Here is a 26,461-nt window from a genome sequence, read left to right as displayed (position 1 = left end):
CTGTGAAACCTTAAAGTGCAGTCAGTTTAGCAAAGCTAAACCAACACATATATATATATATAAAAAAAAAAACAAGCACAGTTAAGTACAGGCCTTTAGCAGACCATGGACCACATACTGTAGACAGAGAGACGTTGTGGAATATAAACCATTCCTATCTCCATTAACTCCCACATATTTACCCAACATGTTGACACACAAACATTTGTTGACTCATGTCTGACAGGTTTGTGGGTGTGTGGTGTTGAAGGAACTGATGTTTGAAACTGGATATTATTTTTGTGTACCTTTTCAGCCCTCTGACTAACTGGGAATTTACTAATTCAACGTTTTCATTCTTAAACACCCCTTTCTCAAGATTTTAAGAAATCCCAAATGTGTGTGGCATGTCATTGTAAAACTCCTACCCACTGGACATAGGTGTAAGTTATGGCAATTGTATTTGCTTATAAAATTGCTTTGATGATATTTGCATTAAAGAATAAAGTACAGATGAAAGAAACAATGGAAACCATTACAATTGATCCACTAATTGGTACCAGGTGGCAAAAACAACAAATGCAAAACAGCAAGAGCCAGCAGTGACAGCTTTGCTCCTGAAGACAGCTTCGACACCTGGTATTTGTAAACAGTAGCCAAGTCATATCGACGAACAACTTTAGTCATTTGAATTATACTTTATTACCACGTAGGGCCTAGGCTATAATTATACAAACAACTCCCACAAAGTTGACGTAACGATGTGGCCACTCTATGACGCGTGTTGTTAATACAGAGCTGTGCGGTAGCGGCGCTAGAGAGTGGGTTGCATTAAATGACATTGTTGTTCGATGTGGAGCCAGGCAGCATACATATATGTTGGATAGTAGGTTGTAAATAGCCTAATGGATATAACGTGCTTGTGGGCACATTATTTAGCGTCCAACCATCGCTCATTCTGAAATATCTGACGACCGATGAACGAGGACTCGTCGGCGGCATCGATATCCACCTGACAGCGGTTACAACACAGATAATAAACAACAAAGACCGAACCGAAGTGTCGCTCTCAGATCCATCCCTACAGAAATCTGTCAGATTCGGTTGTTTTAATGCGAAACCTGCTTTATTGTGCCACCTAGTAATTGAGTTCCACTGAATGTATTGCACACATTTTTTTTGCATATTTGGCGTACACGGCTGGAATCCAATCACCTCTCACGCGGCCGTGCATGGAAGTTTGGAGAGCGTGTTTTTAGCGAATAAATAGGGTCTTTATGCTGTCATAGTTCTATACCTACACTGTAACCAAGTTGTCCTTGTCCAATTGTACGTGTTATTCGGTGGACCGGCATCGAGCCTCAGCCCCTGGACTGACCGAACCAGCATTCCAGTTCATTTGACAGGCACCGCCTGAATCAGCTGGATTTGATGTGCTTTTAGAATCCGCTGGACGAAGATGTGGGTGCACCCTGAAGAGGTGTTGCAGGCGGGTGCGTTGTGGATAACAGAGCGAGCAAATCCGTATTTCATCCTCCAGAAACGCAAGGGCCACGGGGACGGCAGAGGAGGACTAGCGGGTGAGATACATATAACTGTCTCTCTCTCGGTCTCTAAATCATGGCTTATTGTAGCCAAGCATAGCTCAACTCCACGAATGTTCTATCGTCGAGTTCAGATATACTTGGCTAGGATTATTTAACGCTATTACAGCTGTGATGCAAGCAGTGCCAAGCCAAATTATTGTCCTCTGGCCGGGTCTCTCGCTTGGTTTGGGAGATTATTCATGCCTCACAGATGTTTAGTGATGGAGAGAAGATTGCATGCGTAGTGAGGGATAGAGGTCAGGTCACTCGGGTATCAAAGGGGTGACAATGGCATGAGGGGATGTAGACCTGTATGAATGAATAGACACGTGACCCAAATAGCCCCTACTACTATATTTTATTTATTTAACTAGGCATGTCAGTTATTAACAAATTCTTATTTTACAATGATGGCCAAATGGGACTCCCGATCACAGCCGGTTGTGATACAGCCCGGGATCGAACCATGGTCTGTAGTGATGCCGCTAGCATTGAGATGCAGTGCCTTAGGCCGCTGTGCCACTCGGGAGCTACTATAACTAGACAAATGCAGGTGTGATTTTTATCTGAATAAGGTTTTAGGCTCAGAATAGGCCATTGTTGTACGTTTATGGACCTCCTCCCATAGAACTACATACAATGGAGCTAGTGGGCATTCAGCAGCTAATGTACCCTATTGATCAGCATCCCAAGATCTGGGCTATTTATGTAGGCCTTGTACTTTAGGTGATCCTGGAAAATTGTAACTAATATTGTTACAAAGAGTAAGCCTTCTATATACCCTTTAAACCATTAACAAAACAAGGAAAGAAATGCATAGATTTGTTAAATAGATAATCATTGACTGCGCTTAGTTCACTCCAATTGTAATGTCATTATGCTACTAGCTAGCTAACATACGTCTGGACACATCTCCCCTGACAGGGAAGACAAATTCCAGCACTTGGGACCGTTAAAAGGCTCCAATGAATGGAAATGAACCTGTGATTGATTAGAGCCCAGCACGCCCAGGGAATGTTAAAATGGCTGATGTGTCATTCCCCGTACTGAATTTTGAATGCCACCGAGACAACCCATACACAAGGAGACATGCAGAGCAAAGGCACACTCTTTCTTCCCGGCAGGAGTAGTACATGCTGAATCATCTCTCCCTGTCCTTTCTCTACTCATCTCCTCCTCTTCGACTTCACTCACTCCATCCAAATTAGTCCACAGTCACTAGGAGGACTGCTACATCAGGGAGGAGCAATCATTTTAAGGACCGTTGGTGGTGGCGACTGTGTCTGCATCTGAAATGGTGCACTATTTCCTATGTAGTGCACTATTTCCTATGTAGTGCACTACTTTTGACCAGGGCTCATGGGGTTCTGGTCAAAGGTAGTGCATAATGTAGGGCATAGGGTGCCATCCCAATCAGGCTGACCTGGATTCAGTCTGTCTGTTGAACTCATCGCAACTCTGAGAATGATGCTACCTTGTTAAAAAAAGGATAGAACATGATCAGTTGAAAAGTCAGTCAGGTTCACTATAGGTACAGTAGATTCAGTCCAAGTCTTTGACTCCGAGCCATAGAGATGACTCTGTATGGATATATCTATAGCCCTCTCTATACAGTATCTATGTAGCCCTGCTTTGACTAGACTGGCCGTTGCAGTCATGGTGGGTCAAAGAGAGTTGAACTGTGTGCTGCTGTCCTCAGTGCCAGTCAGTCACTCCCTCTTCAGTGTCAGCCAGCCAGTAATGAATATGACAAGGGGAGCCAAAATGGCCTGCAAGTATCTCACTTCATTGGTCAGCAACAAGACATTTCGCTGACATTTTACTGAAGGACGGAGATATTATTTTTTCCTGCATGCCAGCGACTGAAAGTTAGCCCCCGAACCAACGCTCTGCCTCTCCCTATTGTCTCGGGATAGCGACACAAAGCGTGCGGTGGTGATATGTGATGATGTCATTGTTATGTGAATACTGAGCGGACCGTGTGGTGTGCCAGTTGGCCTGCTGAGGAGAAGAGAGAGCCTGGGCACAATGACTGGCACTGCCCAGTAAACACCCCTTTTCAGCGGGCAGAGAAAGCCAAGCGAGCACCTGGTCCTCCTGGGGCATATGGAAGGGCACCAGGGCCAACGCTTTTTGATTTATAGCCATATTTATGAGGCTACTTGATATGAGAAGTCAACATTATCATTTTTTTTATTTAATTAATTTATAGAGACTGAGAAATAAAAAATTGTACAGTTTCATTATAGATGACTAGTTCCCCTAAAATCAATCTTAAGTCATAAGATTTGAAAAATGTCAAGCTTCAATTGTGAAGTGTTGACTGGTAATTTGGTAGGTGCTTATATTTGTTCTATTTCCCACTTGTACAATTGTGTATTAATACGCATGTGACTTGGAAATGTTTGTTTTTGCATATCCCCACTCTCCTTGAGACCCCCTCGGAGAGTGGTGTCTCTGCCAGGGTCTGCCATTATCTACGGCGACACTGGAGCAATTTGGGCTAAGTGCTTTGCTCAAGGGCACATGGGCAGATTTTTCAACTTGTCGGTTCGGGAGTTAGAACTAGCGAACATTTGGGTGCTGGCCCAATGCTCTAACCGCTAGGCTACCTTCCACCACAAATGTTGGATTGGAGCTTATTCGCCATATGATACTTTCAATGCAGAAATTACACTATCCAAGGGACAATAAGCCAACCTATATTACCTAACATTTCACAATAGTGTGACATTTTGGAGTCGTTATGACCTGAAACTCTACTAGGCCTACATGTGTTGGGTGACTAACATCACGTACACATGATGACATCGCCCTCAATAGACACTTGGACTAGACTTCTAACCATCGACCTCTTTGACCATCGAACATTACCCACACTATCATCTGCTGCTTTACGTCACCTATCTATCTTATCTGGTGACCTCTGACCTGGAGGTACACATTGAGGCTTGGGAAAGAAGAAAAGGAATAACACTACAGCTGTGTTACAGGGGGTTAGGTTAGAGAAACATGACTTAAAATAACATGTATGGTGTTACTTCGTATCAGGTTCTTGTTGTTTGAAACCATATTGATTCTCAACCAGTGGGGTGATTAGGAGCTGTGTCAGTACTTGGGAGAATATAGACCAGTGTTTTCGCTGTAGTCATTTAGCTGTGGTGCTGCTCCACAGCAAAATCATTACCGCCACGTCCAAAACAATATGGAACATGAGAAAATATTTCTGCCAATGCTAGAACAGTCCACATGTACTTTTCCTCTGCAAACAAACAAGTCATGAATATAAAAATCGGGTAACTCCATAGTACAATGGTTAATATTTTATAGTCCGCTTGTTTTTGTGTGTTCTATGCAAGATACATATTATTCTCATGGCACATTCAGGTTACAAGTGCCATAAGGAGGGAAACATGCATTGTGACAAGCAGTCGATGCATGCATATTTCTCAACTCCTAAATATGCAAGAACTGCACCAGGCATTTTTTAGTGCATGGGGGATATTTGGGATAAATGTAACACTGAACAATTGTACGATAACTTTGAGGTAAAACACCACCCTACCTCAAGTACAGGCAGGGGGTGTGTTACCCTGGGTTACCCTACCAGGTAGCTAGCTCTACACTATATTCACTGTGTTTATGCATAATAACTAGTTACCCTATTGGGCTAATCATTAACCAATTAGTTTAGCTGCAGACAGGTAGTCCCATGCTTCAGCCTATTTATGTGCTCTTCTCTGCATCAGTTGGGCTACAGGTGATGATGCTTATTGCTAATAGCATACCTGATCATATGGACCATGCATAGACTATATAAAATGTTAAAATATTTATTTCAAAATAATTTTACAAATGTGTTATTGCGCTCATTTCTGGAGGTGGAAATTATATATGAAAGGGTGTCAGCATAATTGTATTTTTGTTCATTTTTGGAGTAGAAAGTCATTTTTTAATAAGTCACCAGTACTGAGCTTCTCAGTCCTTCTCCATAAAAATGATCTGGCAGGGAACCCAGACCCCCAAATCAAGGGTGGGACCCTTCCTTCAATCCCCATCGGAACTTCCCCTCCACTGCTATACATTTTTCCAGATGAAACGCTGAAATAGACCCAACAGAAAGCAGGATGGAGACCGATGAAAAGGAGAGGAAAACCGATTGTTTTTGCTCTAAGAAAGTAGGAACTAGCTGTCTCAACTGAACAAAGAATGGAGCTTTGCTAAGTAACAATAGGCAGCCCAGCTTCTGACCTTGTTTCTTGGCTTCTCCAATCTATAAAAAGTCCAAAACATCACATGATGCTGGTCTGTTCTCCAGTCTACTGTATGTACACTCAGACTCGTTTCTTTCCATCCCCACCCACAACAAAGGAAGCATTTCTCATCAGTGGAGCTTAGTTTCTGTACGTCTTGTTTTTCTTTGTGTGTGTGTGTGTGTGTGTTACGTTGGGGATGTTGAAAGTACAATCAAATGTATAGGAACATATAGTCACAGACAATTGTGTGGTTTCCCAAAGTTCATGTTATGGATTAAAGGGTCAACACTAGGCTATAGGTCTGGGGTCCGTCTCTTCACCATATACAAAACACCACAGTACAGTAGCTCATGTTAACTCTTGTTATTATAGCATGGTGGAGGATCATGTGTTCTGAGGGGGAAAGCAGGGAAAGTAGCCCTCTGATCAAAACAAGCAATATTGTCACGATGATGTAGGGTGCACTAATTCCTTCTTCATAAAATACCGTGCATACTAATCCTCTCCATTGCTGTTGATATCTTAACTGTGCAGATTATTTGGAGTGAGCGGTTTGAGCTGTAGGTTGCATGTAGTCGTGGAAGTCACAGGATGTTGTGGGTGTCATCCTTCAGTGGGTCTCACTCGTCAGTGGTCTCTTTTGTTGTGCTTGACACCTGTGCTTCCTGTGTTAACCCCTAACACACATCCCTGCAACACCGCTGGGTTCAGGTCATGCCCTGTCTATCCAACTGAGAGGTGCTTCACAGGTATTTGTTCAGTGTTCTGCAACTCCATGTCTTGAGGTAACCTCCATGGTTGCACATTTTGTTCCAGCCCAGCACTAGCACACTCAATTCAACTAGTCTACTCATCATGTTCTTAGCTGAATGTGGTGTCAGTGCTGGGCTAGACCAAAAATGTGCAACCCTGGGGGTGCAGAACTGGATTCAACACTGTTCAACAGAAACAACCGGTTGAAGTTTTGAAACTGAAAATGTCCTTATGCCCACAACATGTTTGCCAGAAAGGCCCAGATCCTGTATCCTTGCATTAGCCAGCCCCAAGAAACAACAACAGCTTCGGTGTCTGTGCTAACCCTTTGAAATGGAGGCTAACACACAAACCTTTTGCATATCGGCCAAGCTGTTCTGTTCTCTCCCATCTAGTTTATTTTCAGTTTTCTGTTTCTGACCATCCAATGTGAAACCTGAATTGCCCTTACTGCCTCTTAAAGGCCCACTCTGTGATATATACAGCCATTTTTGATCATATTCAATTAATGTTAATGATATATTAATTATCTATTTGCCTTTAATCATTATTTAAGCACTTCTCATTGAATTCGTCCTAACCTTTGATTGGGAGAGAGAGAACAGAAGGGAGAGGGAAATGAATCCCCATAGATTTAATTGTATTCAGATGTCTTTATTAGAGCAGGTAGTGGAGATGAGTGGTGTCCCAGAAGTTCTCCAGCAGACATTATGTATGGACGGAAGAATATCATCCAGACTGGCCGTTTTGGTTTCTCTTGCTCCCTTTCTGCATGTCTGTCTCTTTCCCCCTCTCTCCCCATATTGCTATTTTCATCTATCTCGGTCTGTGTGACTCATAGAATTGTATGCGTCTGATGCGTCACTGGCAAAAAGCTGTCATGGTAAAACTCCCAACAGGGAATAGTTTTGGGGTGACTGTGGAATATGGCAGTGAAAAAGCTTCTTTCTATCAAAGGTTGAGTTTGTTGGGAGAGTGTCATTTCCACTCAAACTTTGATGACAACATATTAGTGTAGACCCCAAGACATTAAAAAAAAACGAGACTTATCACTATTCACAACAAAAGCCTTTCAGCAAGACTAGCGTATTCATCACTTCAGATGTTTTTCCTCCACTTTAAAAGAAAATATATATATATATTTTTTTTTGAATTGTGGTACCAGTTTCTTCTTATTTTATGATCTTGTGGTTTACAATAGACAGTAGCTAGACACTAGTCATGTATTATTACTGTATCAGAGATAAGAAGCATTAGGGTAATAAAACAACTCTTTAAAAGAGACGGGAGTTATTGGCTTCTTTCAGCTGTCATGAGTCCATAATCTGTCCATCTATCTCTCCACTTCCCTCATTCATTAGATTATAGGGGATTCATCCCTCGGTCATTAGATTATAGGGGATTCATCCCTCGGTCATTAGATTTAGATTATAGGGGATTCATCCCTCGGTCATTAGAATATAGGGGATTCATCCCTCGGTCATTAGATTTATAGGGGATTCATCCCTCGGTCATTAGATTATAGGGGATTCATCCCTCGGTCATTAGATTATAGGGGATTCGTCCTTTTTATTCCAGGTGACTTTACTCTCACCTTCTTCTCTCCGCATCGATCTGTCACATGGGAAATCTGAGCTCTGTGCCATCTGCCCATCCACCCCACTTCTCCATACAAGAACATTGATACCAGATTCCCACATTAGTGCCAACCTGAACCGTACTGTGCTGGCTGGGATATTTCTTCACTGTGTCTTTTCCAGCCCAGTTCCAGCAACTAGGGTGGATGTGTAACCAGGCCAGCCCAGACCCCATCCACTAAATGTCTCAGAGTAGGAGTGCTGATTTAAGATCAGGTCCCCCCACCTGTCCATATAAACATATCTAATTATGATCTAAAAGGCTAAACTGATCTGAGTTCAGCACTCCTACTCTGAGATGCTTTGTAGATACGGGCACAGCCCTGGTTTGTGTGGCTCGGTTTGGTCCTATAATATAAATTGGGCATGAAGCAGTCAGGACAGGAAAGCCACAGCTGCCCATCAGCCCTAAATACCCCTTCCTCCTCCCTCTATTTCATAAGTGGTGATCTCATAGCCAGAGGGCTCCATCAAGGGCCTTTCGAGGAGAGCATAAGTGGTCTAACAAGGGTTAATGTCCCAGAACGGTCTGCTGTCTCACATGGTGGAGGGGGGTGCTTTGTTACGTGTCCGAAATGGGCTAAAACAGAAACTCTTTTGTTGGGTTTTTGCTTTGAAGTCATTTTTTTAGGGGGAGGATTCATGACTTGTTTGTATTTGCTTTTTAAGTTCTTGGATCACTTACAGGTTTTATTTTCTATCCTCAAGACAGTCAATGCATTATCTATTCAACGTCCAAACAATGTTGTATAGACGATCATGATATTCCCACAATGTCTCCCTCCCTAACCCACGGTATTCCCTGCTCCTCCCACCGCAGGTCTGTTGGTGGGAACACTGGACGTGGTGCTGGACTCCAGTGCTCGAGTGGCCCCCTACAGAATCCTTTACCAAACACCTGACTCCCTAATCTACTGGATCATTGCTCATGGTGTGTACTGTGTGTCTAGTTCTCTCTCACTCTTTCTTTCTCTCCCCCCTCCCCTTTGCACACAAGGCCCTCTCTTCCTGCACCATGTTCTCACTTCCTGCTAATGCCAAGCATCACGTCATGGCCCACTGCTCTTAAAGGGCTAGACTGGGGGGAAACGGATACCAGGAATGGGAATCGATGGGGATTCGCTCAAAATATGAGGAGCTGTCATGATTTTTTTTAGTTAATTAGCTAGTGTGATAAAGCTTACATTACATCTGCTGAATTCATCTGTTAACACTGTCTCTTTGCATGTTAAAGGGTTAACCACCCTAATGTCCTATATGGAAAAGCTAAAAGGTTAACTCAGGGCTGTAAATGTAAGATACTGACACGATCTCAATCAAATGGGCTATCTCATCACACCTCTTTTGGCTAGTTACAATGGTTTGTGACATCACAGAAAACCCAATCTTCACCTTCCTCTTTCCTTGAGCAGTTATGTCACACAAATAATTTACTACTCTGGAGGAGCCATAATGCAATCCCACGGACCCAACATGACAAGCGGATGGGAAAGGAAGGATTTATTTTTAAAGAGGGATTATTGTGTAAGTAAGGAGAGGCTTCAGAACTATACTCCCCAGACGTAATGAACAATGGCTCTGTTTTTAAATGAACGGCGAGAGAGCGGAGAGACACACGCACACTGCAACGGTTTTGACTCTTGAGTTTAGTTTTAGTTAGGGGGTCACGGGTGCCAGGTAGGTCATGCCTACCGGTAACGTTTTGATTTCTCCTTTTTGTTTGTGAGTCAGTCTCATCTGTCAGACATATAGTCTAGACCAATACAAAGGCCTGATGACAAAGTCGGTATTAGAATGTAAACTTTTAACATTGATAGAAATAACTTTGTTATTTTACATTGTATGACCCAAAATGAAATGATCACGGAAATAATAAGATCAAAACACAAATTGCATCACAACAATTAGACTTTTCTAGTCACAAAATAATATAAGTTGACTTAGGAAAGCACTGCACACACAGCATCCATGATACAATAGAAAGGCCTGTAGCTCAATCTGGCTTTATGGTGGGATGGAGATGGTGGATCGAAAAGTCTGTTGTATTGAATTGTGTGTGACTACGAGCATGTGTATTTGCCTTAGTGGGTGGTCCCATATGGAAAAAGGAGTAGGGGAAAGAAACAGGAGAGAAGACCCTCTCTGAAATGGAAGCCCAGAGAAGAAGACTCCTGAGGGCTGGCCTTGAAATGGCAACCACTCCTCCCTCCCCTCTCCCTATCCGCCCATCCTCCAGCACAGAGGGAGCGTGGAGCAGTCTGTCTGCCAGACGTCATCACTAATGTAGCTAAGAGATGAGCAGCAGTGGGCTACTTACAGGGGAGATGGATGATGGATGAGGCCTCTAACGATAGTGGACACTGAGGTTTCTGTGCTAGCAGGCTCTGCCTGGACTGGCTCTCAGATTTCACTAGCGCTAAGTAGCTGCTAACAAGTAGCCACAGTAGCACCAATAAGGATTTGCCTGCCAATACTATTAAAAATTCTCCCTGAATTTAAGGTGTGCTGTATTGCAGGGCATTATTATTTCACCTTTTTAAATAGGATCGTAACATATCTGAAGCTAATTAGCCAATAGCGCTGTAGCCATGAGCTTATCGCCATATGTGTGGTAGTAAATGTAGGCCGAGCAGAGGGGATGGCCAAGTAATGTCAGTGGCTGGGCTGTCTAGATTTAATCCAACTTTATTTATATAGCACATGTCTTACAGGATGCGTTTTAAAAGTGATTAACAAATAAAAGGTGAGAAAGATAGTTATTTGTATTTAAGACAATAAAACATTTAAGAGAACTTAAAATAACAGTGCACATGAGACTAATGCATTAAAATACATGTGATTATATATGGGAATATGATTTAAAAGAACCCTAAGTAAAAGCATGTCTAGAGGCTGTTCTAAAGGCCAGGACCATAGTGGCTGAAGGCAGCCTCACCAAACGTTGTGGTTCTGAGTGACCTTTGGAACAGCTGAAAGGCCAGTGACAGAGGATCTGAGGGACAACCCGGCACATATGCTTTTAAGATATCAGACATGTATTCAGGTGCAAACCCACGTAGTGCTTTAAAAATCAATAAAGCAATTTTAAAATCCACTCTAAAACTAACTGGCTTACCAATGCAGTGACTTTAAAATAGGTGGTGTGTGTGTGCTCTCCTCCTGGCCTTTGTAAGCACACGTGCTGCTGCATTCTGAATTAATTAAAGCTGGCCAATGTTTTCATTGAGGGGGGGAGACCAGACAGGAGTGTATTGCAATAATCAAGCCTGTCAGTAATAAAAACATGCATTAGTCAGTGTGGGCTTGACAGAGGAATGGTCACACTTTGACAATATTTCTAAGGTAATTAAAAAGCTGATTTGGGCACATTTCTGATGTGGGCCAGTAAACAAAAGTTTGCTAGATTGAATCCCCGAGCTGACAGTTTAAACATCTGTTCTGCCCCTGAACAAGGCAGTTAACCCACTGTTGCTAGGCCGTCATTATAAATAAGAATTTGTACTTAACTGACTTGCCTGGTTAAATTTTATTTTTTTAGGTCAGTCTAAAATAACACCTAGGTTTACAGCCTGGTGGGTTGTCTAGTAGTCTTGATTAGCCGTCTGAACAGCTTGTTACTGCTCTCCGTACTGTCTTTCCCCTCGTCTGTCACTGGTCCTGAATCATGTACCTCCATACTACTTAGTATCCAGAAGAGTAGGTTTGGATTCCAAGTATGCTAAACATGTTAAATTTGCATACAATTGTAAGAATGATGAAGAGCGTCTCAGTCGACATGCTGTAATGTCTCAAAAAAAATGAATAATGGGTAAAACTCCATGCCTCCACATTCTCCTGGGAGCCTCTTGTAATCAAGTTCCTTGATGCACCCCTGTCTCCTCCTCCTCCTCCTCCTCCGTCTCTTCTCCCCTCCCTCGTTCCATAGGGTGCTCCCGTAAGGAGATCACAGAGCACTGGGAGTGGCTGGAGCAGAACCTCCTGCAGACACTGTCCATCTTTGAGAACGAGAATGACATCACTACCTTTGTCAAGGGCAAAGTTCAGGTACTGTTTAGTGTATATATGAGTCACTTAGCAGATGCTTGTCTCTAAAGAAACAGTATGGACTTCTCTGGGATTTGGAAGGTTGGTTGTGTTTTGTGTTTAGAGGGGTTGCATGGTGGAATTTCACAAATCTTTTTGTAATGGTGTTTGTGACAATGGTAATGGTGGTTGTCAGCAATTCATTTTGACAGTTTGGATATTGAAACGTATGACGTTTGCCTGTGTTCGTCATGCCAGGTGAAATATTAGCCTAGCATGTAGTCAAAGTTGTATTGTCAAAATAACTCCTGCCAGGGGCAAAATAACGAAGCCCGGCTGTATTTACTATTGTAACCTAAGAACAGGTCCAGCTACTGACACAGCCTCTAAATCAGATTCTGTATGTATCTGTATGGCGATAAAGTAGTTCTTACTCAATGAATAGATTACAAAAGCTAGCCAGATAAGATTTATTTTGCTCTCTCACTTTGTCAGCCACTCACTCTCTCACTTTCTAGCTATCTCTATTTTAAAATGAATTGGTGAACTTTTATTGATTGTCTCTCTCAAAGTCCTTCACTCCGTCTATTTCTCTCTTGCCCCCAGGGTATTATCGCAGAGTACAACAAGAACCACGACGTGAAGGAGGATGATGACACTGACAAATTCAAGGAGGCCATCTGTACGTTCCGTAAGCTGTTTGGCATGCCTGAAGAGGAGAAGCTGGTCAACTACTACTCCTGTAGCTACTGGAAGGGCCGTGTGCCCCGGCAGGGCTGGCTCTACCTCAGCATCAACCACATCTGCTTCTACTCTTACCTGCTGGGGAAAGAAGGTAGGGACCACTGGCATGCTGGCACAGGTACACACACCACTGCATACCTGTTAGTACTACATACCGATTATGCATAGCTTTTGAAGAGCCTTCATAAGTCCCAAAAATAGTACAGCCCCTTGATATTTTCTCTGTGTGGATACAATGTATTTTTTAAGATGCGGTGATGTATATTTCAAACGATCGGCTTTTATGCAACCCAAAAATGTATAAATGCAACCATCTTCAATTTCGCTTTCTCTCTCGTCTCTCTCTCGCGCTCTCGCTCTCTCTCTCTCTCGCGCGCACTCTCTCTCGCGCTCTCTCTCCGTCTCTTTCTTCCCTCCTCAGCCAAGCTGGTGATCCGCTGGGCCGACATCACCCAGCTGGAGAAAAGCGCCACACTCCTCCTCCCCGATGCAGTCAAGGTGAGCCTTGTAAATCATATCAACTATACTGCATGTTACCCTCGCTTTAACGTCTCTTTATCCATCCATACACCCCTCTAACCTTCATTCATGCTTCCATTCCTCGGTCAAGGTGAGCACGCGGGTGGCTGAGCATGTCTTCTCGGTCTTCCTCAACATCAACGAGACCTTCAAGCTGATGGAGCAACTGGCCAACATCGCCATGAGACAGCTCCTTGACAACAAGGGCTTTGAGCAGGACCGCTCTCTGCCCAAACTCAAGAGGAAGACACCCAAAAAGGTGTCTGCCCTCAAAAGGTGAGGTTTGGTGGAGGGGGTTCTGGGGAGGTTCTGGGAGAGTTTGGTGAGGCTGGATGTTGTAGTCGATAGATTTGTTGGTCTCCCCTCAATAGGTTCGGTTGATAGTTGAGGAGGATTGGTTTTCTCGGGAGATGTAGTCATTTATAATGCTGCACAAAATTCTTTGCTGCGGGTGACCTATAACCATTCACAGCCATTCCATGTGGTTGCATGACATTGTAAGTTTTACCAAGTTTAATAAACCATATACCACGACTTAATTAAATGACTACATAAGACCACCAACAAACAACAAAAATGACTTCAGAGGAAAGGAATGTATAGTCTTGTTCCAACGTGCCTGAAGGAAAACCAACTGAGGCATTAGTAGTATATTTAAACTGGGTTCATTTCTAGTAGTTTGGCTCACACACTTTTGCATTCTTTAAATCAACAGCACGACTTTGTCATAATCCTTTTAGGTACAACTGAACTTTTACTGGCACTATTAACTTTGAACACCGGTGTTTGCTTCATTAGCCCAAGACTTTCAAATGTATTTCCCTCAAGACAGATTCCAACTCTCTAACTACTACTCATACTGTTGCCCCATCCAGATGTCTATTGTAGTAGTAACTGTTGCCCCATCCAGATGTCTATTGTAGTAGTAACTGTTGCCCTATATAGATGTCTATTGTAGTAGTAACTGTTGCCCTATATAGATGTCTATTGTAGTAGTAACTGTTGCCCTATATAGATGTCTATTGTAGTAGTAACTGTTGCCCCATCTAGATGTCTGTTGTAGTAGTAACTGTTGCCCCATCTAGATGTCTGTTGTAGTAGTAACTGTTGCCCCATCTAGATGTCTGTTGTAGTAGTAACTGTTGCCCTATATAGATGTCTGTTGTAGTAGGAACTGTTGCCCCATCCAGATGTCTGTTGTAGTAGCAACTGTTGCCCCATCCAGATGTCTGTTGTAGTAGTAACTGTTGCCCCATCTAGATGTCTATTGTAGTAGTAACTGTTGCCCCATCTAGATGTATATTGTAGTAGTAGCTGTTGCCCTATATACAGTGCCTTGCGAAAGTATTCGGCCCCCTTGAACTTTGCGACCTTTTGCCACATTTCGGGCTTCAAACATAAAGATATAAAACTGTATGTTTTTGTGAAGACAACAAGTGGGACACAATCATGAAGTGGAACGACATTTATTGGATATTTCAAACTTTTTTAACAAATCAAAAACTGAAAAATTGGGCGTGCAAAATTAATCAGCCCCTTTACTTTCAGTGCAGCAAACTCTCCAGAAGTTCAGTGAGGATCTCTGAATGATCCAATGTTGACCTAAATGACTAATGATGATAAATACAATCCACCTGTGTGTAATCAAGTCTCCGTATAAATGCACCTGCACTGTGATAGTCTCAGAGGTCCGTTAAAAGCGCAGAGAGCATCATGAAGAACAAGGAACACACCAGGCAGGTCCGAGATACTGTTGTGAAGAAGTTTAAAGCCGGATTTGGATACAAAAAGATTTCCCAAGCTTTAAACATCCCAAGGAGCACTGTGCAAGCGATAATATTGAAATGGAAGGAGTATCAGACCACTGCAAATCTACCAAGACCTGGCCGTCCCTCTAAACTTTCAGCTCATACAAGGAGAAGACTGATCAGAGATGCAGCCAAGAGGCCCATGATCACTCTGGATGAACTGCAGAGATCTACAGCTGAGGTGGGAGACTCTGTCCATAGGACAACAATCAGTCGTACAATTGCAAAAATCTGGCCTTTATGGAAGAGTGGCAAGAAGAAAGCCATTTCTTAAAGATATCCATAAAAAGTGTCGTTTAAAGTTTGCCACAAGCCACCTGGGAGACACACCAAACATGTGGAAGAAGGTGCTCTGGTCAGATGAAACCAAAATTGAACTTTTTGGCAACAATGCAAAACGTTATGTTTGGCGTAAAAGCAACACACCGTCCCCACTGTCAAACATGGTGGTGGCAGCATCATGGTTTGGGCCTGCTTTTCTTCAGCAGGGACAGGGAAGATGGTTAAAATGGATGGGAAGATGGATGGAGCCAAATACAGGACCATTCTGGAAGAGAACCTGATGGAGTCGGCAAAAGACCTGAGACTGGGACGAAGATTTGTCTTCCAACAAGACAATGATCCAAAACATAAAGCAAAATCTACAATGGAATGGTTCAAAAATAAACATATCCAGGTGTTAGAATGGCCAAGTCAAAGTCCAGACCTGAATCCAATCGAGAATCTGTGGAAAGAACTGAAAACTGCTGTTCACAAATGCTCTCCATCCAACCTCACTGAGCTCGAGCTGTTTTGCAAGGAGGAATGGGGGAAAAAATTGTCTCTCGATGTGCAAAACTGATAGAGACATACCCCAAGCGACTTACAGCTGTAATCGCAGCAAAAGGTGGCGCTACAAAGTATTAACTTAAGGGGGCTGAATAATTTTGCACGCCCAATTTTTCAGTTTTTGATTTGTTAAAAGTTTGAAATATCCAATAAATGTCGTTCCACTTCATGATTGTGTCCCACTTGTTGTTGATTCTTCACAAAAAAATACAGTTTTATATCTTTATGTTTGAAGCCTGAAATGTGGCAAAAGGTCGCAAAGTTCAAGGGGGCCGAATCCTTTCGCAAGGCACTGTAGATGTCTGTTGTAGTAGTAACTGTTGCCCCATCTAGATGTCTGTTGTAGTAGTAACTGTTGCCCCATCTAGATGTCTGTTGTAGTAGTAACTGTTGCCCCATCTAGATGTCTGTTGTAGTAGTAACTGTTGCCCCATCCAGATGTCTGTTGTAGTAGTAGCTGTTGCCCCATCTAGATGTCTGTTGTAGTATTATACTGTCATACTTGGTTGCAAATTGCTCTTTCACTACATTGACCTGATTTTATTTTATTTTTCATCCAAAGAAAAATAAAACATTTGAAATTGTTTTTGGGATGCATTTTAGGAAACATGGGAAATATAAAACATTTGCTAAATGTATTTTAATGTGTGACATACATTTGTAAAGGTATTTGGAATATATAAATTTGTATGGAAATACACTGCGTACAAAACATTAAGAATGCCTGCTCTTTCCATGATATAGACTGAAGTGGAGGAGAAAGGTTAAAGAAGGATTTTCAAGCCTTGAGACAGTTGAGTCATGGATTGTGTGTGTGTGCTATTCTCAGCATGAATGGGCAAGACCATAGATTTAAGGGCCTTTTGAACAGGTTATGGTAGTAGGTGCCAGGCGCACCGGTTTCTGTCAAGAACTGCACCGACAGTTACTCTCAATTTACTGCTGCTATTTAAAGACAACAGATTATGTTCCGAATTAGATTCTTGACCGTCTCTAGACTAGACAATCTCTTGAACCTTGTTGTCTCACCCAGGGACCTGGATGCCAGAGCTAAGAGCGAGCGTTACCGGGCCTTGTTCCGTCTGCCCAAGGATGAGAAGCTGGACGGACACACAGGCTGCACCCTTTGGACCCCCTTCAACAAGATGCACATCCTGGGCCAGATGTTTGTCTCCACTAACTACATCTGCTTCACTTCCAAGGAGGAGACCCTGTGCAGCCTCATCATCCCCCTTAGAGAGGTGAGTCTGGCTGGGTACAGACTCTGGTGATAGACCGTAGTCCTGGAGCTTAGTGTTGGCCCGGAGCAGTAGTCTGCACTGACTGGAGCTCTCTGGGATTTCGGGTTGTTGACCGTTGAACTATATACTTTTGTGACAATGTTGGATGATGCCAAGACATAAGTCAATGTGGGACCACTATAGATTTGAGATTTTCCACCAGGAAAGAAAGGTTACCTTTGACAAGTTGGGCTGCTGTAGGGGGTTACTAGCAGGGCAGTTAGAAAGAGCAGCAGCCGGCTTAACACTCTGGTAGGGGCTGTCACTCCCAATCTGCTTTAGTCACTGGCTGCCCCTCCCATTGCCATGTCAATCAGGACCCCATCCCCCCCACCCACCCTGTCACATCCTATCCCCATCAGCCATCTTAAACTACCAATAGCTGGCAGGGCAGAACGTGGATCGACTACTAATGTCTAGTGTTACGATGTGTGGCACTGAATCAATTCAGTCACCTAGTATGTGGGTTGAAGTGTTGATATGGTGAAACCTATTGTGTGCTTGGTATGGTATGTTGGCCTTAGGTCATTGCACATGAGAATATTGACCTATGTGGTTAGATGGTGTAATAAATCAATACACATGTGATGGGTTACTGTAATTCATGTTCTACATCGAACACTTTCTCATATGAAATAGGAGATTTATATCTTATGTTGCATACTCATATCTTATGACTGACATGTGACTGGCGTATCTGTTGTCTGACACAACCGGGTGGTAGCAGGCTACCACCCGATTGCTCAACCCTGCACCTTAGAGGCTGCTGCCCAATACACATGGAATCACTGGTCACTTTAATAATGTTTACTTACTGTGTTACTCATCTCATATAATATATTTTATACTGTATTCAATTTACTAGTATTTTAGTCAATGCCACTCTGACATTGCTCGTCCTAATATTTATATATTTCTTAACTCCATTCATTTACTTTAGATGTGTGTGTATTGTTGTGAATTGTTAGATACTACTGCACCGTTGGAACTAGGAACACAAGCATTACGCTACACCTGCAATAACATCTGCTAAATATGTGTATGTGACCAATAACATTTGATTTGTTATGACTGGCATATCTGTTGTCTGACATATGGCTGACATCTATTGTGACTGACATATCTCTTGTGACTGATACATGAATGACATATCTGTTGTGACAGACCTCTGTGTGTCTGCCCCTCCCAGGTGACGATAGTGGAGAAGGCAGACAGCTCCAACTTTTTCCCCAGCCCAGTGTCCATCAGCACCAAGAACAGGATGACCTTCCTGTTCGCCAACCTCAAGGACCGGGACTTCCTGGTCCAGAGGATCTCTGACTTCCTGCAGCAGACCACCTCCAAGATCTACTTCGAGAGGGAGACCACCGGGAGTGTGAACAGCTCTGACGATGAGGTGAGGGCACATCTATGTCATTGTATATCTAGGATGTTGTACATCATTTAGGTCTATACTCTTCCACAACTGCTCCCCAAGTTTGCTGATAAGTCTCCCTCTACTCCGGGTCTTCAGTAAATACTTAGCATGATTATTATCACAGGTCTCTGATCAGCTCTTATCATAAAGCACACTGCATTAACTATCCTTACCCTGATCCTGGACTTGTTCTGCTCTCCACCAGGTGTATTCTCAGTATTATTAGTTTGTCATCTCATCACAGGTCTCAGAACAGTTGTTATGATAAACTCATGATAATTGGCTGCATTAACAATCTCCTAATTCTGATCCTGAATCTGTGTCTCTCTCTCCTCTAGGTGTACTCCCAGCAGGGCTCTCTCCTCTCCAGCAGTCCCCAACGCAGCAGTCTGGGCTCAGAGGGCTCCTCCGAGGGTGAGCGCCAGTTTAACCTCAATGACAACAGCGTGCCCACCGCCACCCAGGCCCTCATGACCATGTACCGCCGCCGCTCGCCGGAGGAGTTCAACCCCAAACTGGTACGGTCAATTAATGTTCTGTTCACATGTTGGGGGCTCCTGAGTGGCGCAGCGGTCTAAGGCACTGCATCTCAGTGCTAGAGGTGTCACTACAGACCCTGGTTCGATTCCAGGCTGTATCACAACCGGCTGTGATTGGGAGTCTCATAGGACAGCGCACAATTGGCCCAGCGTCATCCGGGTTTGGTTGGGGTAGGAATGTCATTGTAAATTAGAATTTGTCCTTAACTGACATGCCTAGTTAAATAAACATGTGGTCGAACACAAGAAGATGCTATAGTAGAGAATTGGAATGATTGCACATGATTGATGGAACTGAACTGGGACTAAATTAATTGAGTTGAATACATTTATTTACAGTGACAAGATATTGTAACAAACTGTAATTGCGTGTATATACCTGCATGCTGAATAAGCCATTGGGAATCCAATATCTGCATGTAATAACCTGAGGCTTTTCCCAAGCCTCAATTCAAATTGTATTGCTTGCGTACAACTATTTAGCAGATGTGATTGCGGGTATAGCGAAGTGCTTGTGTTCCGAGCTCCAGCAGTGCGGTAATATCTAACAATACACAACAAAGCAAAGTTGCTTAGGAGCCAGAAACAGAGCGGCCATGTCTGTCGGTGCCATCAGTGTCTCAACCTTGATCTAAAACAAAGCTTACAGTCAGTGTGTTCTGTTCCTGTGCTAACCTCCAGCTGGCTTTGCATTGCACAGTTCAAAGGCCTGCAGGGAAGTTGCAGATGTAGACCAATGGAGGGGGAAGTGTGTGGAAAGTATATTAAATCCAAGTTAATTGAAGTAAATAAAGCCTTAATGAAATTCTTCAGAGACCTCTAGGGGAGTATTTGTGCTACATACGTCTGTGTCGAAAGTTAGAAATATTGTTTAGGCTTTGAAGGCTCTCTGGCTCGTTATTTAATGAGGTGGTAATTAGTTTTTTGCCTCCTACGAACCATCCTGATCTCTCTCGCTTACATTCTGCGTGTATTGAAAGAATGTAAGCGTGTCTACTTTCTCTCACTCTCTCTGTCCTTGAACATCATTCTGTAGTTCTCTCTAAGGGGAGCTTTACTGGCATGAAATGTCTCATGACATTTCTCTTTTCTTTTTCCAACACATTCAAGATTATTAACTGTCAATTTTAATTTTTCCCCAGGCCAAGGAGTTCCTGAAGGAACAGGCGTGGAAGAACCACATCACTGAGTACGGCCAGGGGGTGTGTATGTACCGTACAGAGAAGACCAAGGACCTGGTGCTTAAAGGCATCCCAGAGAACATGAGGGGAGAGCTGTGGCTGCTCTTCTCCGGTGAGGCCAACAGTCGCACGCGTTCTCACAAACAGTCCGGCGTGGGCATGATCTCACAATGCACTCTCACAATGCACTGTACATAGTCATTTGTATATTACATTATGCCCCCCGGTTCTTGACATTCATATACTCGACTTTCACTCATTCTGTATCTCCACAAGCCGCGCTGACACACACACTCAAAGACCACAGATAGACAGTACTACGTGCTCATACACCAACTCCTAACCTGCATTCGGCATCGTGTGGTGGGACCACACATCTCATTACTATAGTTATTGTTATCACAGGAGGAAAAACAACAGAAAAAACACATCAGATTTTAGTTTTGGTTTTTAGTTTTTTCTTTCAGTGTACATATGGATTTGGGTAGCCTCATTAAACATGCATTAGCTTGGCCTTGGGAATGGAATGCATTGCCATCTCCTGCCTGAGCAGCAGTATCGTACTGTATCTAACCTGTAACTGGGCTGCATGCTTCACGTCCACTGCTACAGCATATTACAGTGAGAGCACACATTCTATAGTCTACTTACTGTACACCAAACTGAACACTGTCAGTCTGGTTTAACCAGGCTTTACAAACACAGCAGCTTATGTAGGGGTTGTGTTAGAGACGTAGGCCTACATTGTGACCACTGTAGCTGTGAAAAGCTGACCTATATAAATAAACCTGAAGAACCAGTTGGCCTACAGGGAGAGTCATTGCTGAGATCACTAAACGATGTTTTATACTTCAGCCTCTTCTTCCTGGAGGAAATGCCTTGCACCCACGCGACAGCACTAACAGTTAGCGACTTATCTACCTGCTCTTTCCGTCCCCTTGTGGTACCTTCCGCAGTCGCCATGGCAGCCATACATCTGCACTTCCTGGATGGACTGGTGTGTTTACATGTTAGCCTAGCGTCTCTGTTGGCAAAGCTCTGTGTTTTTATGTGGAAGAAGATGCAGCATTTGAATGCAACCTCTATACTTTTCCCTCTACTCATACTCACTGTCACAGTGGGAACTGTTGATAAGCCTGAGTTTGACTGCGCTAGAAGAGTGAATTTGAGGGTGTTATGATTCAACAGACTTTTACCCAGGACTGCCCCCCCCACCCACTCCCCTCTTAATGGTTTAGCCTGTGTTGTTGTTACTGCTTCCGCAGCTGGGAGTACGGGAGGGGGAGGGCTATAAAGGCACTAAGGTTTCAGTGTAGAAGGGATTCTACCTAAAGTGGAAGGTTTACAACTGCATGTCTACTGGCTGCTTGCCACATCCCTCCGTTAGTAGAGATGGAATAAGCAATGGCTTGAGTTCTGGTTTCATCACTCTAACCATTTCTGAAACTGATTACATTGAATATGCAATGCCATTGCAATGCTAGCCTAATTTAGCCAGGTGTAAAATAATCCCCTATATGGTCTTGAAGATAATCAAAAAATAACTGTTGGGGGGAGGTTCTCTTCAGCACCAATCCAGTAAATGTGGAGGAGTTAAGATGTTGCATTGTTAACGTCCAAATGCGGAACTCGCATCACAGGCTCTCTTTCCATTTCCCCCTGAAAACCTTGGGCCTGACATTAACTTTGTTTCACCAGACTGTTTTTAAACAGCAATTGGCTGATGGTCTGGTGCTAATGGGCCTCGTTTAACGCTATACTAACTGTGGTCACTATATCCCGCCCCAGGGGCGATCAACGAGATGGCGACCCACCCTGGCTACTATGAGGACCTGGTAGAGAAGTCTATGGGGAAGTACAACCTGGCCACGGAGGAGATCGAGAGAGACCTGCACCGCTCCCTCCCTGAACACCCAGCCTTCCAGAACGAGATGGGGATCGCTGCCCTACGAAGGGTCCTTACTGCCTACGCCTTCAGAAACCCCAACATAGGCTACTGCCAGGTACACACATGGTATATAGTATACACACATGGTATATAGTATACACACATGGTATATAGTATACACACATGGTATATAGTATACACACATGGTATATAGTATACCCGCATGGTATATACACTGTTCAAAAAAATAAAGGGAACACTAAAATAACACATCTTAGATCCGAATGAATGAAATATTCTTATTAATATTCTTATTATTACTTTTTTCTTTACATAGTTGAATGTGCTGACAACAAAATCACACAAATTATCAATGGAAATCAAATTTATCAACCCATGGCGGTCTGGATTTGGAGTCACACTCAAAATTAAAGTGGAAAACCACACTACAGGCTGATCCAACTTTGATGTAATGTCCTTAAAACAAGTCAAAATGAGGCTCAGTAGTGTGTGTGGCCTCCACGTGCCAGTATGACCTCCCTACAACACCTGGGCATGCTCCTGATGAGGTGGTGGATGGTCTCCTGAGGGATCTCCTCCCAGACCTGGACTAAAGCATCCGCCAACTCCTGGACAGTCTGTGGTGCACCTTGGCGTTGGTGGATGGAGCGAGACATGATGTCCCAGATGTGCTCAATTGGATTCAGGTCTGGGGAACGGGCGGGCCAGTCCATAGCATCAATGCCTTCCTCTTGCAAGAACTGCTGACACACTCCAGCCACATGAGGTCTAGCATTGTCTTGCATTAGGAGGAACCCAGGGTCAACCGCACCAGCATATGGTCTCACAAGGGGTCTGAGGATCTCATCTCGGTACCTAATGGCAGTCAGGCTACCTCTGGCGAGCACATGGAGGGCTGTGCGGCCCCCTAAAGAAATGCCACCCCACACCATGACCGACCCACCGCCAAACCGGTCATGCTGGAGGATGTTGCAGGCAGCAGAACGTTCTCTACGGCGTCTCCAGACTCTGTCACGTCTGTCACATGTGCTCAGTGTGAACCTGCTTTCATCTGTGAAGAGCACAGGGCGCCAGTGGCGAATTTTCCAATCTTGGTGTTCTCTGGCAAATGCCAAACGTCCTGCACGGTGTTGGGCTGTAAGCACAACCCCCACCTGTGGACATCGGGCCCTCATACCACCTTCATGGAGTCTTGTTTCTGACCATTTGAGCAGACACATGCACATTTGTGGCCTGCTGGAGGTCATTTTGCAGGGCTCTGGCAGTGCTCCTCCTTGCACAAAGGCGGAGGTAGTGGTCCTGCTGCTGGGTTGTTGCCTTCTCCACGTCTCCTGATGTACTGGCCTGTCTCCTGGTAGTGCCTCCATGCTCTGGACACTACGCTGACAGACACAGCAAACCTTCTTGCCACAGCTCGCATTGATGTGCCATCCTGGATGAGCTGCACTACCTGAGCCACTTGTGTGGGTTGCAGACTCCGTCTCATGCTACCACTAGAGTGAAAGCACCGCCAGCATTCAAAAGTGACCAAAACATCAGCCAGGAAGCATAGGAATTGAGAATTGGTCTGTGGTCCCCACCTGCAGAACCACTCCTTTATTGGTGGTGTCTTGCTAATTGCCTATAATTTCCACCTGTTGTCTATTCCAATTGCACAACAGCATGTGAAATGTATTGTCAATCAGTGTTGCTTCCTAACTGGACAGTTTGATTTCACAGAAGTGTGATTGACTTGGAGTTACATTGTGTTGTTTAAGTATTCCCTTTATTTTTTTGAGCAGTGTAGTATACACGCATGGTATATAGTATACGCACACAGACGCACCAGTCCTTTCGCTCAAGATCCACTGCCAAAGTAGACATCCGTCCAGGTAAGCAGAACGTCACGAGATTACTTCAAAACCGGCCTCTAGGGGCAATGTTGGCGCTATTACCTTTAAGTCCTGTGGACAGGGATGGCAGATGGGCGTAAGCTGCGAGCTCCGGCTCTGAAACTCGCGTGTTCAATCCCAGCGCTAAGCACTATTTTTGTCTATCCCAAACCTTAACCCTTAACTTAACCATTCAGAATGAATGCCTAATCTTCAAAATGTTATGTTTGTGGACAAACATCTGTTTCTGCAGTGAGATCGTGAGAGCTTGTTACACATACACTTATTTTACAACACAAACATTCACACTGCTCTTCAGTTTATAAATGGTCAAGTCACATAGTAGTTTGCCACTTCTATAGCTGTTCTGACTCCCCCGCGGGTCCCTAATCTTGGTTCCCCCTGCGGGTCGAAGCCATGAGGTTCCCTCTTGACTGCTGGTCCATCTGGCAGCTTGAAACTCTGAAGGCGTTTAACTCAGGCTGAAAACTGTAGTCCAGACCTACTGTCACATAGCTGTTTAATTTGATTTTTGAAGGGCTTTTTGAAGGGCTTTGAGATTCTGTAAAGAAAAGCACTATAGAAGTTGAATGTATTATTCTGAATAATCTTGGTGGTTCTTCCTAGGCCATGAACATTGTGACGTCGGTGCTGCTGCTGTATGCTAAAGAGGAGGAGGCCTTCTGGCTGCTGGTGGCTCTGTGTGAGCGGATGCTGCCTGACTACTACAACACCAGGGTCGTAGGTCAGTTGGAAGCTTCTGGTATGCGGCTGTAGTAGGGCAATGGGTGGCTTTGTGGTCGACTGGTGTGTTTGCCTCTGCGTTTTTAACTTGGTCTCAGTGTCTCTATTTTATGTTTTGTGTTCAGATGTTTTGTGTTCAGATGTGTGTGTGTGTGTCCCTCAGTCTTTGTGCATATCTGTTGGCATCGTTCTCCCTCTTATTGTATCAGTGTCTTTTTTTCTGTCTTGCTAACCTCCCACTTCTCCTTCTCCAGGAGCTCTGGTAGACCAGGGTGTTTTTGAGGAGCTGGCCAGGGAGTACGTCCCTGAACTCTACGACTGCATGCAGGACCTGGGAGTCATCTCTACCATTTCCCTCTCCTGGTTCCTCACCCTGTTCCTCAGTGTCATGCCCTTCGAGAGTGCCGTGGTGGTGGTCGACTGCTTCTTCTACGAGGGCATCAAGGTCATCTTCCAGCTGGCGCTCAGCGTGCTGCACGCCAACATCCACCAGCTGCTGGGGGCCAAGGACGATGGAGAGGCCATGACCGTGCTGGGAAGGTGAGGACAGGTGGGGGTGGAAGACCGACAAGGGGCCAAAGATACTAAAACGGGGCTTTTCAATTTCGGTCCTGGAGGGCAGAAACACTTCTTGATTTGTTTCTACCTGGTAGTTAATTGTATTCACCTGGTGCACCAGGTCTGATGAAAACCAGAAGGGTTTTAGCCCTGCAGTACCAGAATTTGAACAGCCCTGGACTAAAGGGACATGATTGGTAGGCCAACTCATGACTGGAACCCTGAACCTAACCTGAACTAAAACTAAAACCCTAACCTTTGCCCTGACCTTAATCCTAACCATAACCAATTAGGTAATTCAACATGGGTTTGCTGGTCAGTCATGGTACTTTAGTTATTCCCTCAAAGAGCAGACCCCATGAGTCGGGTCAAAGGTCGAATTGTGTTGGCGGAAGTGACACGAGAGATCATCTTGTTTTGAAACACTGCAGTAAGAACACTTCTTAATTCAATTAAAGCTTGATATTGATAAGCTGTCAATATAAAGGATTTGGTTGTGTGACACGTTTGTGTGTAGGTACCTGGACAGCGTGTCCAATAAGGACAGCACCCTGCCTCCCATCCCCCACCTGCACTCTCTGCTGACAGACGATGGGGATCCCCACCCGGAGGTGGACATCTTCAAGCTGGTCCGCAGCTCCTACGAGGTGAGTCTCCTCAACATGACCAGGGCACCGTCATTCAATTACTCCTTCAATCTGTCAGAGATGGGGTCAATTCAGTCAATTAAGTTTAAATGGAATTCAGCCCAACCCTGCTTCCTAGACCCAAGTGTATTCACTGGTAGAACTGTCACTCTGTTTTGACCTTTACTCTGGCTGGTGATTAT

The 26,461-nt window shown here is 44.1% G+C and overlaps 1 protein-coding gene across 1 annotated transcript in view; it reads left to right on the top strand.

The window, feature by feature from the left end:
* The first annotated feature begins 753 nt into the window (after positions 1-753).
* The window catches only part of LOC110498426 (TBC1 domain family member 9), a 31,195-nt gene continuing 5,487 nt past the window's right edge, over positions 754-26,461 (top strand). The window contains exons 1-14 of the mRNA XM_036954237.2: positions 754-1,559; positions 9,032-9,142; positions 12,137-12,255; positions 12,841-13,069; positions 13,400-13,476; positions 13,589-13,773; positions 17,167-17,374; positions 18,603-18,809; positions 19,169-19,348; positions 20,512-20,662; positions 22,339-22,553; positions 24,958-25,075; positions 25,329-25,614; positions 26,150-26,279. Coding sequence (XP_036810132.2) covers positions 1,439-1,559; positions 9,032-9,142; positions 12,137-12,255; positions 12,841-13,069; positions 13,400-13,476; positions 13,589-13,773; positions 17,167-17,374; positions 18,603-18,809; positions 19,169-19,348; positions 20,512-20,662; positions 22,339-22,553; positions 24,958-25,075; positions 25,329-25,614; positions 26,150-26,279 — 2,337 coding nt within the window. The 5' untranslated portion in view covers positions 754-1,438. The remainder of the gene's footprint in view (positions 1,560-9,031; positions 9,143-12,136; positions 12,256-12,840; positions 13,070-13,399; positions 13,477-13,588; positions 13,774-17,166; positions 17,375-18,602; positions 18,810-19,168; positions 19,349-20,511; positions 20,663-22,338; positions 22,554-24,957; positions 25,076-25,328; positions 25,615-26,149; positions 26,280-26,461) is intronic.

This window comes from Oncorhynchus mykiss, chromosome 19, assembly GCF_057628025.1.
Source record: "Oncorhynchus mykiss isolate SJ-2025 chromosome 19, ASM5762802v1, whole genome shotgun sequence".
In the NCBI taxonomy this organism is placed as follows: domain Eukaryota; kingdom Metazoa; phylum Chordata; class Actinopteri; order Salmoniformes; family Salmonidae; genus Oncorhynchus; species Oncorhynchus mykiss.
The sequence above is the reverse complement of the archived record's forward strand: the minus strand, read 5'-3'. Positions and strand labels throughout refer to the sequence as shown.